Consider the following 12,852-nt stretch of genomic DNA (forward strand, 5'->3'; position numbering starts at 1 on the left):
AATTTGCTAATACTGGTATGATTTTCAGACTTTTGGATTTTTTGCAACGTGAGCAGCGCGAGCTACCAGAATTGCCTTTCCGAGCTACCCGTAGCTCGCGATCGACGGGTTGGCGACCACATCTTTAAATTATTGTCCTAAAACACCCCCCATGCAAGTTTGTCTAAAAATTATATGAAACTAGCTTACTATTGAACAAAACTCATCACTTCCACCGCCGTTCGGTACGTCCCAACGACAATATGGCAAGGCTTCTGGAGCCGAAAGTATGCAATTTAACTCTAGAACATCGACTTACCATCTCAAAAACATACTACTTCACAGACCAGCCCTATGAGCATTCGAAAATGACCATCACTTTTCAGTTTGTGCCTTAAAGTAGCCCTATTTGGAGCTCCGATTTGGATGATAAATTAGGACTCATCTCGGCAGATAGAGGGTTCATGCATCCTCATGAGAGTGGCAGTATTTTGCGAATTTTACTATTAGAAACGCATTGGTTACTTTTTGAGGGCTGAGGTTGGTAGTTCTTTAGTTTAAGATGGATGATGGGTTATGTCGCACAGCGCATGAACACAGGCGTTTTACACGCCAACTTCGATAGCCGAGCTAATAACAATTTTGTGATGGCAAATGGGCCAACTGGGAGCTGCATAGTTAGATCCCGCTAGATCTTTTTTATTGGTTACACTGAAAAGTCGAAGTCAGGGTTAAACTCGGCACCAAAATCGCTTAAGCGGTTATAGCGTCAATCCAGTAGAAGAAGAATTTTCACAAATCTAATCTAAAGATATGATGCAATAGCCCAACAAGGTTCGGTACGCACACGAGCTATTATTCATGACTTTGGTGGTCATATGTTGTCCCCACGTAGTGTGATACACATTCAGTCATGCCAAGTCATGTCAGTCCTGGTGTCGATCTTTGCTAATTCCTGATCTGGCCTTTTCAGGAAGCACTTACTAATTTTGCAGATGTTACAGTGAAGGACTTAAATGTACATACAGCAGAAAAATAAACCTTACGGCGAAATTTGAAAAACTAGCAAATTTAAGTCGAGCAGCGGTACAAACGATTATTAAAAACTGCGAAGAGACTAAGTCGTATGAAAATAAAAAGTGAACCGACTGGTCGCTCGCGACTGCCGAAATAAGCTGTCCAGAAGAGATGTAAGCTACATTTGAAGAGACGTCAACAAAAATTCGAGAAATTAGTGCTCCGAAATCGGTCCAATCCATTGAGACATTCGGAAAAAATATTCATCCAAGAACTTTTAAAAGATATCTTAATTATAGCGAATATTTCAGCAGGACACCACGTGAAAAGCCTCTGATTTCAGAAAAACCTGTCGCCTTCGGCTTGAGCTTGAAGGGGGACATATTGGCAAGGGAATGGATTTCTGTTCTAAAATTTTATTTATAAATGTATCGAAGTTCAATATATTTAAGGAGGAGAAGAAATGCGGATATGGAAATTAAAAATTTGCTACATACTGTCAAGGACAGCGATGGTAGCGTAATGGTTTGTGGAGCCATAGCTGCGTCTGGCGTTACAAAGATGACCTATATTGAAGGTACTAGAGACTGATATAAATATGAAAACAAGTTGGAATCTCGTTTAAGGTCATCAGTAAAAAGCTTGGGTCTTGGGCAAAATTGGGTTTTCCAACAAGAGAATGCCCCTAAGCATACTGCACTAATTGCCAAAGAATGGCTCTTATATTAAGCACCCAGAAACTAAATACATCGCTGCAGAGTCCAGATTTAAATCCGATAGAGCACGCTTGGGAACTTTTGAAGAGAAAAATTCGCCAAAGTATAGTAACTGAGGCAAAATCGCTAAAAAAAAGAGGACATGGAGGCATGGAACCAAATACCGCAGGAAAAGGTCACACAACCAGTTGGATCAATGTCTCGACGCCTTCAAGTAGTGACTAGTAATGATGGTGGACCTACTAAATAAAGGATTTTACAATAAAAGGAGTTATTTTGAATAGCCCGCTATTTCGGTAGATGTCACTTTTGAAGCTGTCCTTTTTTTTAATATTTGACAAGTAGAAAACAAGCCATTAATAAAAATGGAATGATACACGCCTAAACAATGCTTCGAAATTTTTAAAATTCACTATAAAAATGGTGAACATTTGGAAGAGACGGTTCGTAAAATTCGAACATTTTTGGGTCGTCGTGAGGCACCTTGTTGGATCGCAATAGAGAAATTGGTGAAAAAATTCGACATTGGAGCTGTTGGGACAAGTTAGTGAGGTGAAGAATAAAACCCGTGCACGTCGCTCAAGAACAGCCGAAAATATTGCTGTTGTAGTGGAAAGTACTGAAGAAAACCCAGGTGTGTCCATTCCTCGTCGTTATTTGGAATTAGGCATTCCACAAACGTCATTACACCGTATTTTGCATAAAGATTTGGGTCTTAGGCTTTTACTGTCCAATTAACATAAGAACTCAAGCCGGCCAACCATCTACAACGTCCTGTCTTTGCTGATTGGATCGTTGAAATGCATGAAAATGATCCGGAATTCCATCGAAAAATCATCTTGAGTGATGAGGCTCATTTCCACCTCGGTGGCTTCGTCAACAAGCAAAATTGTCGGATCTGGCGCTCAGAAAATCCAAGAGTTATTGTTGAAAAGCTTCTCTATCCTCAACGTGAGACTGTTTGGTGCGATTTATGGTCCGGTGGAGCCATTGGATCTTACTTTTTCGAAAATGAAGCTGGAGCAACAGTTACGGTAAATAGAATGCGCTATCGAGAGATGATTAACGATTTTTTATGGCCGGGATTGGATGGTATTGATCTGGACATCATTTATTTTCAACAAGACGGCCCTACGTGCCACACAAGCAACGAAACAAATCTTTGAATATCAAAATAACACCTCTTATTGGAAAACCCTTTAGAATTCGACCTGTGATGCGGTCTGCCGTAGTTAATTCCTCACCCTATGTATAAGTTTTTAATATATTTTAGCATTTCCTGTTGGAGTTTTTTATTTCAGATTTAGCATGAATTAGAGGTCCCTTTACCTAGATGAGCAATTGCCACTAGAGTCAGACCGACATTTTACCACCCAGCTCGGAGAAACTACAGAGAGTTTCAGTTTTCTTATATAATATATATAAATAAGTTCCAATCGTTCCCTTAAGGAGCAAAGGGCTCTAACAAGTTTTTTTCCAAGCTGTTCTGTCGTTTGCATGAGTTTTGATCTCGTTCCAACTTAGCTGGAGATTCTCTACTTTGATTGCCAGTTGCCTTCTCCAGGTATATAAGCTGGTCTTTCTCTACGTCTGCTGCCTTGTGGGTTCTATGTAATGGCTCGGGTTTTCCAGTCTCCCATGGTACGTGTTTCCAGGTGGCGGATAGTGGGAAATAAAATACCACCCGCACAAAAAAACTGCAAAAACCAAAACCGGAAAGCGTCTGTCTTAGAGTGAGCGGCTTTTCTGTCAGCATCTGTACTTCATTTGAGAAGCGGCTGTATTAACACCTACCAGTAGGTATAAGTTGGAACACCCGGCTTGCGGGTATCTGGTGACTACGGTAGCAGGATCGGATGCAGAGGTCCAACCAGCCCCTCACCTTGAATAACAATCGATTACTGAAACCGAAACAAGAAGAGTTTCCTTTTTGGACACACAAAAATGCCCCATGCAAAATCCAATGAGAGTTCGCAAATCCTCGGTCTACATTAAGGCGTCGGCCTTACATTTCCTTTAATAGGAAGATGAACTCTTTGTTCTGAATTTGCCTTGGATATTATATTCAATGGGTTTGGCTCTTCGCCCTATTTTAATTGAATTTAGCACTTTTTCGCGCTGTTTGTTGCATATTTCGGTTGAATTAAAGGTCATTCTACACAGATGACTAAGTGTACTTCTAGAGGGAACTACAAGTACGACTTCGGACAATTAATTCTTCGAAGGTAACAATATCGTCCTGCTTAAAGTGTCCAGGCCCCCTCTCTGCCTTAATTAAAGAATGAATTGTTTAGTTTATTCGCTATTAAACTAGAGTCCGCTCGATTGGTTCTGACGGTAAACGAGGGCAAAACCAGGTATATGCTGGCGTCCTGCAGGAAGTCGCGACGTCTTGAACTACAGATAGAAGTTAACAACTATAAACTCGATATGGTCAAAGACTTCAATTATCTTGGTTCCGATATTACCGCGATGACAGCCTTGAAATGAAGCGAAGGATAACTCTTGCCAACAGGTGCTACTTTGGGCTAAATGCGCAATTGAGTAGTAAAGCCCGCGCATTGAGGATCTTTCAATCATGCCGTAGAGCCTTTGGCAAAACCTGGGGTCTGAAACCTGTTGTGGTCTGGTGGATATACACAGCACTCATCAGACCAATCATCACTTACGCTTCTGTGGTCTGGTGGCAACGGACTATGGTTAAGTCCACATTTCGATAATCTACATATACAGCCCGCAAAGAAGTTTATGCTTTGAGGGTGCCATGAATACAACCTACGGTGTTGCTCTAAATGCTAGCTTGATTTGCCCCCTTTGGATCTTAAGATACAACAGGAAGCAATAAAAGCAAAGTGTAGGCTCCATAAATAGGATTTTTGGAACGAAGACAGATTTTCGAGACACTGAGAAATCTTTAAGATGCTATCTGAGGAGTATCCACTGTTTTTGGCACCTAAGAACGCCTTTATACCCATAGTTTCATTTGGAAGGAAATTTGATGTCAGATTTCCATTGCGTGAGCAAAGAAGTAATCCAGAGTGCATTCAAAGATATTTGACGGATATTTTCTTCACCGATGGGTCCAAGAATGAAATAGGATCTGGAGCCCGTACTGGCACTTAAACGATAGTAATAAGTATCATTACGCAGTGGGAGGAATGGCAACTGTTTTCCAAACGGAAATGCTTGCCATTCTAAAAGTAGCAGAGCCAGATATCGGAAGCCAATAATCGGAATCACTTCTGCAGAAAACATGAAGTGGATTAGCGTTTACATATGCAATTTACATAAAGAGCGGTGGTCCAGTCTAGAATGCTGTAGAGCTGCAAAGTATTTTTTGAGAAGCCGGAAAAGAAAACTGTCGAGCTCTTTTCTAAAACTCGGAAAAAAAGACGTTCGGTTCTTGGGCGGTATTATTACAGGACATAACCCATGTGAGTCTGCATATGACCACCATTGAATTCATTGAGAACCCGATTTGCATGCCTTGCTTAGAGGAGGCGGATGGCACTAAGCGATTTCTCTGTGAGTGTCTTGCATTTGCTAGAGCAAGGCTGCGAATTTCGGGTTCCGATGTCATGAGAATGTGTAATATTCGTTCTCTCAAACTGGAGGATATTTTCAGATCTACTAAAGAATCTGAAAAATTCGCAAAGGTCTAGGCTACCTTTATGCCACTATACTGTCCTACCTTTTTTCTTCTGTTACTTCTGTTCCTTCCTCCTTGACTATCTACCCTTCTTCTTTCCAAAGTTTTAAAAAAAGTTCAATGGGCTTTTTAGCTTGACTGCTTTAGGAGTTACCAAATACCTCCAAATTTTAATTTCAAAAGAGAGTCCTTTACCGGAGTCGTATGCGTTTCCCTCTTCTTACTTTTATGTATTTTCGATCAGAAAACCTTGTGATAGATCGGTACCAGAAATGTATGGTGGAGGAACTAATGATTGATTGCATTGTACTTACCCAAAAAGGCCACATGCTGAGCTTGTGGCTGTGGCGCACACAGGATGGACACCTTGGTCAATACACCCAGCGTACCCTCGGAGCCAATGAAGAGATGTTTCAAATGGTAGCCAGTGTTGTCCTTTTTAAAGTCCGACATAAGGTCGAGGATATCACCATTGGCTAGCACCTGACATAGCAGTCATTCCATATTAATGACACTTTATAATTAAACTCAAATACCCACCGCTTCAACACCCAAAACGCTGCCATGCAAATTACCATATCGCAACACGCGCAATCCGCCAGCATTCGTGGAGACATTGCCGCCAATGTGACAGCTTGACTTGGCGCCCAAATCCAGTGGCACCACCAAGCCCGCGTCCCTTGCCTTTAAGTCCAAATTCTCCAGTATACAACCAGCCTCACAAGCCGCTATGCCAGTGATTTCGTCTATATGTAGAATCTTGTCGAGACGCGCCAACGACAATACAATTTCATCACAAACCGGCACCGAACCACCTACTAGGCCAGTGTTGCCACCTTGCGGGCAAACAGCCAATTTCCGTTCGTTACAGTACTTCAGTATGGCAGAGACTTCCTGTGCGGAGCCGGGCCTTAACACAAGTTGACTGTCACCTGTATTTTAATGGAAATAATTTCAATAAGGCTGGGTATTTTTGAGCTACCAGCAACAACGCACCGCGTACACTACGCAAAAAATCAACATTGTAGCCCTGTAAGTCCTCCTGGACCGCATGATTTTTCCCAACAATAGATTCGAAGAAGGTGACATCTTTGCCCTCTAAATTGGCATAATTGCCACGCTTCACATTGTGTCGCACCTGCAAGGAATAAAAAGAAAAGGAAGAGAATATAATTTTCTTAACAATCCTTTCAACAACAACAACATACAATTACATACACACACAAACAAACACTAAGTACAGCGAAGAAGCAGGCAGCCACCCTTAATGAGTTTGTCTTTGCGTTGTTGTTTTACGCGAATGCGACTTTGTTTTCGGCTGCATGTGTGTGTGTTTGTGTGTTCGTGTGTGGTACCTATGGCGTAAACTAAGAAAAGGGGTGCTCGAATAGAAACTTGCGTGTCAAATAAAAACACAACAACAGCAAGAAAAATATCGTGTCTAGAAGGCGGAGCTGGCCGTTGGCGGCTTTTGATTGCATTTTAAATTCTCTCTTAGCTTTTGTGTTGCATTGGGAAACAATTACGTGAGCAAAAATGAATAATTATATAAATATAATTATGTGCAATTATATGTAAACGTATAGTTATATAAATTATAAGGACAATAATAATAAAAATTTGTAATTGTTTAATTTCAAAATACAGTACGCGCTCACTTATAGAGACGCTCGATTTTAGGTACATCGTACCTTCTTTAAACATTACTCAATCCACTTCCGCAGCATAACCGAGGCAAAAAAGTACCTGAAGCTAAAAGTAAATGGATAACAGCTGAAATAGAAACTTTAACACAAGAACGACGTACTTGCAAAAATAAGGGATCAAACCAGATACAGATCCCTTAACTATGAGATTAGACGCAAAATACGCCACGCAAAAATTTAGTGGATGAACAAAGAAATTGAGAGACTACAAGGTGGAGTCCAAAATAAACGAGACTGGCGTCATAAAAATATATTTGATGGCGCCATCTTTTTTATGAGTTAGAGCATTGGAAGCTACATCCCTAGCTGACTTCCAGTGAAAGCTTGGTGACATTCGTTTCAGTGGGAGCGAAGATATTGCGTTTAAAGTGTCAGTATGTTTGTGTCATCGCACAGTGGTCCCGCTGCGTAGGAAGAGCGGTCATAGGAACCTTTGGCGTGATAAATGACTTTTTAGTACGTTTTTAAGTTGATAAATGTTTTTATTTGTTAAAAAAACATTAAGACATATAAAAAAATATATATATATAATAAGAATATATATAAGATATAATAATAATAATATATAATAAAGTAATATATAATTAATATAAAAAGTCAAAGGAAAATTAGGTACACACATTTTTTACATAAAATTTTTTTGTTCCGTTTAAGGTTTTGCATAAATCTTAAATTATAAACAGTAATAGAAAAAAACATTAAATTCCGAAAGGATGAGTTAACTTAATGTACTTAGAAATACAAAACTTTTAACTTCTTTTTACATGGTAATTTTCGTAGACTAGATATAAATGGATCGGAATTAAGAAGAAGCCTGTGTAAAAGATCCGTGTTAGTTACAGTTCTTGAGTGCTTTCTGGTATTGTCACGTCTGAATTGTTTCACTAATTTATTACATGATTCAGCTGCCTCCTCTGATAATTCTCCAATTGATAATAAACAATGATCGATTACCTCCGACCCATGAATGAGCACTTTATGAACTGATGCAGGTAAATTATACCATGAATATTTACTAACTAGAATTTTAGCAGTGTCTAGTGCGTATATTTTGAATTTATTCGAATTAATTTTAAAACCAGATGAAAGACATTGTAGGAGATAACTACATCTGTCTATAACGTGTTTGTCTATTCCTGTGATTTCGGATGATATGGTTGAATGAAGGAAAAATTTTCGTGCTGTATTTCCATCATTAGAGGTGCCACTTCCTCCACTTCGCGGCTTGTCAACTATCAAGCCTAATTGTTCTCTAAACTCCCTCTGAACGAATTCCTTTCTCTTAGCTAAAAGTGCTTTTTCCTCAGATGAACGTGCTTGCCACCTTTTAAATTCGATTCTATAAGAAACATGAATAAAGTATTCAAAAAATCTAATACAAGAATGCAGGGGTGATAAACCAAATTCAAACCTACTGGAGTTTACTTGTTTGTTTCTACACTTTTCTACGTCATTCATTTCTTTAGGTGTCGCACCACAAATCTAACATTTACTCGTAGATGAGTCACATAGGTACAGATTAGACCCTATATCAAGCGCAGTCGCAGGTCATCGCAGCTGGAAACTATTTTTCCTTAAAGAGGATATATGTAAGAATATTTTAATGTATGTTTCATTTGTGCGAATTCGTGCGAACTTAGTTAAAACTTTACAAACTTCTTATAAAAAAAAAAAAGGGAAATATTAAAGTACGTATTTCGTACGGTCTGAAAACCCATCAAATAATAATTAAAAAAGATAAGAAAACGTTCAACATGTTTTACATACCTTCAACTTGAATTTCCATTGTACAACAGGCCATAAACACAGTAATTCTTAGAAAAATAACACTTCCCGGAACTGCGTAAGTACGGAGCGGAGACCACGCTATCACTTTTCAAATTCTCTTACTTTGGAGGCACAATTATAAGTGAAGTGTTTGTGCAGTTGAAATTTCTTTTATACTCTAAGTTGCTATGACTAATGAACTAACATTTAGCTAAATATTGTTGCATAATTTTAACATGACTATTTTCATCCAATGTCCTATGGCGGAACCACTGTGCATCGGTACAAAAATTAGTTTCGAACCAAGAGCTATTATCAAATTTTATTTCAAAATCGGTAAAACGTTTATCGAAACATTTGAAATGATCAAAAAAGTTTATGGTCGAAAACTCCATCGGAATTGTTCGTAAATTGATCAAAAATGAACCGAAATCATCGCTGAAATTCTTGGAATCGGAGTTGAATATCTCCAAAACATCGATTAATCACATTTTAACTGATCATTTGGGCTTACAAAAGGTCTGTGCTTTTTGACTAGAAATCGCATTTTAATCATCAACCATTCATAATATTCACCTGATATGTCTCCCCGTGACTTCTACCTATTCGGATAATTGCATTTGACCATGAAAGGAAAACGTTTTGCGTCCATAGAGACTATCCAAAAGGCTTGTACTGACATCCTGAAGGATATTCCGGTCAATGAACTGAAACACTCTTTCGAAAAGCTTTCAGACCGCGCAAAACAGTGCATCGAGGCCCAAGGAAAATATTTTGAATAAATAAACTCGAAGTTATCAGAACAAAGCTCCTGTCGTTTCTAAGTTTAATCCTTACAAAAAGCTTAAAGAAACTGCCGCAAAACTGTGCCAAATGTTTTATTAAATGACCATAACGAAGTCGTGCTAGACGCTTGTAAAAAGAAAAAAGTCTGGCAAGAATATATTCATCCCTTTTTCTCCGACGTCAATAGATCTGCGCTTCAGGCAATACCTACTGAAAACTTAACGGGACCAGCTATCACAAAAGTTGAAATTAAAAATGCCTTCAAAACCTCCAATGATAATAAAGCAACAGGTCCAGATGAACTTCCTTCTGAAACTTTGAAACTAATAAATGATGAAACCAGGGAAATCCTCGAAAAAACATTAACGTTGCGTTAAAACATCTACAAGACTGGCTCAAATCTACTTTTATTGCATTACCAAAGAAGAAATGTGCAAAGAAATGCTAAAATTACAGACTTATAAGATGAGTCATTCATTCAAAATATTTTTGAAAATTATGCACAAAAGAATTTACAAACAGAGTGAATCGGTAATGGGAGAAGCTCAATTCTGTTTTGGAAAAGGCATGGGAACACGTAAAGTAGTATTTTGCTTTCATGTACTACAGGTTCCGACACTCGAAGTGTAACCAAATTACTTTTATCCAAATCAAAGTAGAAAATGTGTTTAAATAATACAAAATTAAGAATTAATTTACTTTTGCTCGATATGACCACCTTTTGCCTTGACTATGGCCTTGTGAAGAAACGAATCGCAAGCTGCCCGAACGTGACTTGCAGGTATTTTGGTCCACTCGCGGACAATGGCTTTTTTCAGCGCCTGGTGAGTCTTTCAGTTCGGACTTTGCTCTCCAAAATGGCCCCAAGAGAATAATCCATCGGACTCGCCTCTGGTGAATTTGAGACCCATTGTGTGGACGTTATCAAGTTCGGAACGTTGCTTTTAGCCATTCTTGGTTCACTCGAGCTTTGTGAGACAGTGCCGAGGCCTGTTGAAATGTTCATGGTCTGCCACCGAAATTGTTGATGTCCACGGCTTCAAAGCACCTTCCAGAATACTTTGTCGATAATATTTTGCATTTACCTTGACGCCAGGCTCGATGAAAACGATTGGGGAGCGCCCATCTGCGGTTACAGCGAACAGAAGCAACTCCTCGCTCTCTCAAGTTTGACTTGTTGCTGCTTTGGTGTGAGATCATGCGCCTTTGGACTATCGCTTGACTGTGAGATCATTTTTCAGTATGCGGGGGATACTACAGTCAAATATTTTCAGTTCTTTTGCGATTTGATTGGCACTTCGTCGGAGATTTCGTTCAAGTCGCTTCCTCACCTTTGAACCATATCACGTGACGTTGCTGTCTTTTGATGACCACATCCATGCATCCATGACGTTTCGCAATGCTACCAGAGTTATTGTAACGAGTAATGGTGCGATAAACAAAACCTTTATTTACTTTAAGGTGCTCGAGCTCACGAACAATCGCAGGTTGTGATTTTCCAGCCAAATATAATCCAATCAGACTATTAAGTTTGAAATCCATTACCGATTTTCTTTTTTCGCGTTTACTCTTGGCAAAATGCTTCCGCGCGTTTGTAAACAATACTCTGGACTGTCATTTAGCCAACTAACAGACAGCTGATGCCCGTACATCGATGCAAAAGAAACTCAATGCATGTATAAAGAATCCTTATTGACAGCAAACAGCAGATGTAAATATTTATAAACAATGAAATTGCGGGCACAATATCTATACTAAGAGAGCTTAGACAGGGATGCATTCTCTCGCCATTACTATTTAAAATCTACTCTGAAATAATCTTTTAAGAAGCACTACAAGGGTTAGAAGGGGGCATTAAGATAAATGGGGTAAATATTAACAACATCAGATACGCTGACGATACAACCCATTTGGAAGACAGTATAAGTTCTCTACAAGAACTAGTCAAGGCTGTTACGCTTCGCAGTAAAAGCTTCGGTTTAAAAATAAACGTCAATAAAACTAAATAGATTATCTCAACAGAAGAAATATTTTCTTCTTTCATAGCTCTTCCAAAGCGGTCTATCTTGAGCTGTTGCTTCGTAGTTAGGTATTCCCAACTTCTTAAGGTCGTATTCCACTGCATTGTTCCTTGGTCAGCCTTTGGCCTTCACGCTTATTAGCTTTTCTGTCAAGCCTTTCTTCACCGTACAGTCAGCAGGCATACGGATCACATGGCCTAGCCATCTTATTCGCTACGTTTTAACAAAACGCACAGTTGTCTCGTTCTGAGTTAGATCGTTCAGTTCAGAGTTCAATCGGATTCTATAGGTACCATCATCCATTCTTATTGGGCCAAAGGTCTTTCATAAAATTGTTCTTTCCATGCTAGCTGTCTGTGCGCAGTCATCAACCTTATGAGTCCATACCTCCCAATTATACGTTAGGATTGGTCTTGTACATAGTTAACTTTGTAGCTTCACACAAAAGTCGTGACTTGAACAAGTTAAGGTGGGCGTAATACGCTCTGTTGGCGGCGTTGATGCGATCCCTGACTGCTACATGCGAACATAACTCCTAGATACTTAAAATGGAAATTTTGCATCTGTGCAGGCCGCCTCGATTTCAACAGAAATTCGGGTTTGCCCTCGTTTACAAAAAGGCCAATACCGTTCGCAATTTTGTTAATTTTTAGGAAAATTTCTTTTAAATCATTCCTATTTCTTGAGAGAATAGCGATGTCATCTGCGTAAGCACATGGTTGGTTGGTTGGTTACAGTGGTGATTCATCCAGAATCCTCGTTACCAAATTGTTTAACAGTTATTTGCAGCAGGACTATATCCAGTCTGTGCGGTTTAGAAACCTTATTAGGTTGTTGACGTCTAAGCCAGACAGTTGCTCGGGACTCTCGAACAGCGGTTTGCCCAGGGTTAACACTCTGTCCTTCCATAGGGCAGGGCATTCACAGAGGAAATGGAAGATTGTTTCCGTAAGCACATATTTATTTGAGTTGTTTTAGTTATCAAGGTATCACCTTTGTTCACTTCCCTTACGACAAAGTGCAGCATCAAATTAAATATTACTGCTGATAAGGCATCACTTTGTTTTACACCTGGTTCAGTAGAGAACGACTCTGTGAGCTTCCCTTGAATGATCACTTTTGCCTGCGTATTTGTGAGCGTTGCGCTAACGAGCCTTATTAGTTTGGCAGGTATTCCAAGAATAAGCAGTATTTGCTGGATCCTATCTCTT

The 12,852-nt window shown here is 39.4% G+C and overlaps 1 protein-coding gene across 1 annotated transcript in view; it reads right to left on the bottom strand.

Moving 5' to 3' along the window:
• The window catches only part of LOC128857128 (D-2-hydroxyglutarate dehydrogenase, mitochondrial), a 32,615-nt gene that overhangs the window by 5,814 nt on the left and 13,949 nt on the right, over positions 1-12,852 (bottom strand). The window contains exons 3-5 of the mRNA XM_054092705.1: positions 6,358-6,499; positions 5,902-6,293; positions 5,676-5,844 (exon numbers count right to left, since the gene is read on the bottom strand). Of these exons, the coding sequence (XP_053948680.1) occupies positions 5,676-5,844; positions 5,902-6,293; positions 6,358-6,499 (703 nt within the window). The remainder of the gene's footprint in view (positions 1-5,675; positions 5,845-5,901; positions 6,294-6,357; positions 6,500-12,852) is intronic.

Source organism: Anastrepha ludens, chromosome 3, assembly GCF_028408465.1.
Source record: "Anastrepha ludens isolate Willacy chromosome 3, idAnaLude1.1, whole genome shotgun sequence".
Lineage (NCBI taxonomy): Eukaryota > Metazoa > Arthropoda > Insecta > Diptera > Tephritidae > Anastrepha > Anastrepha ludens.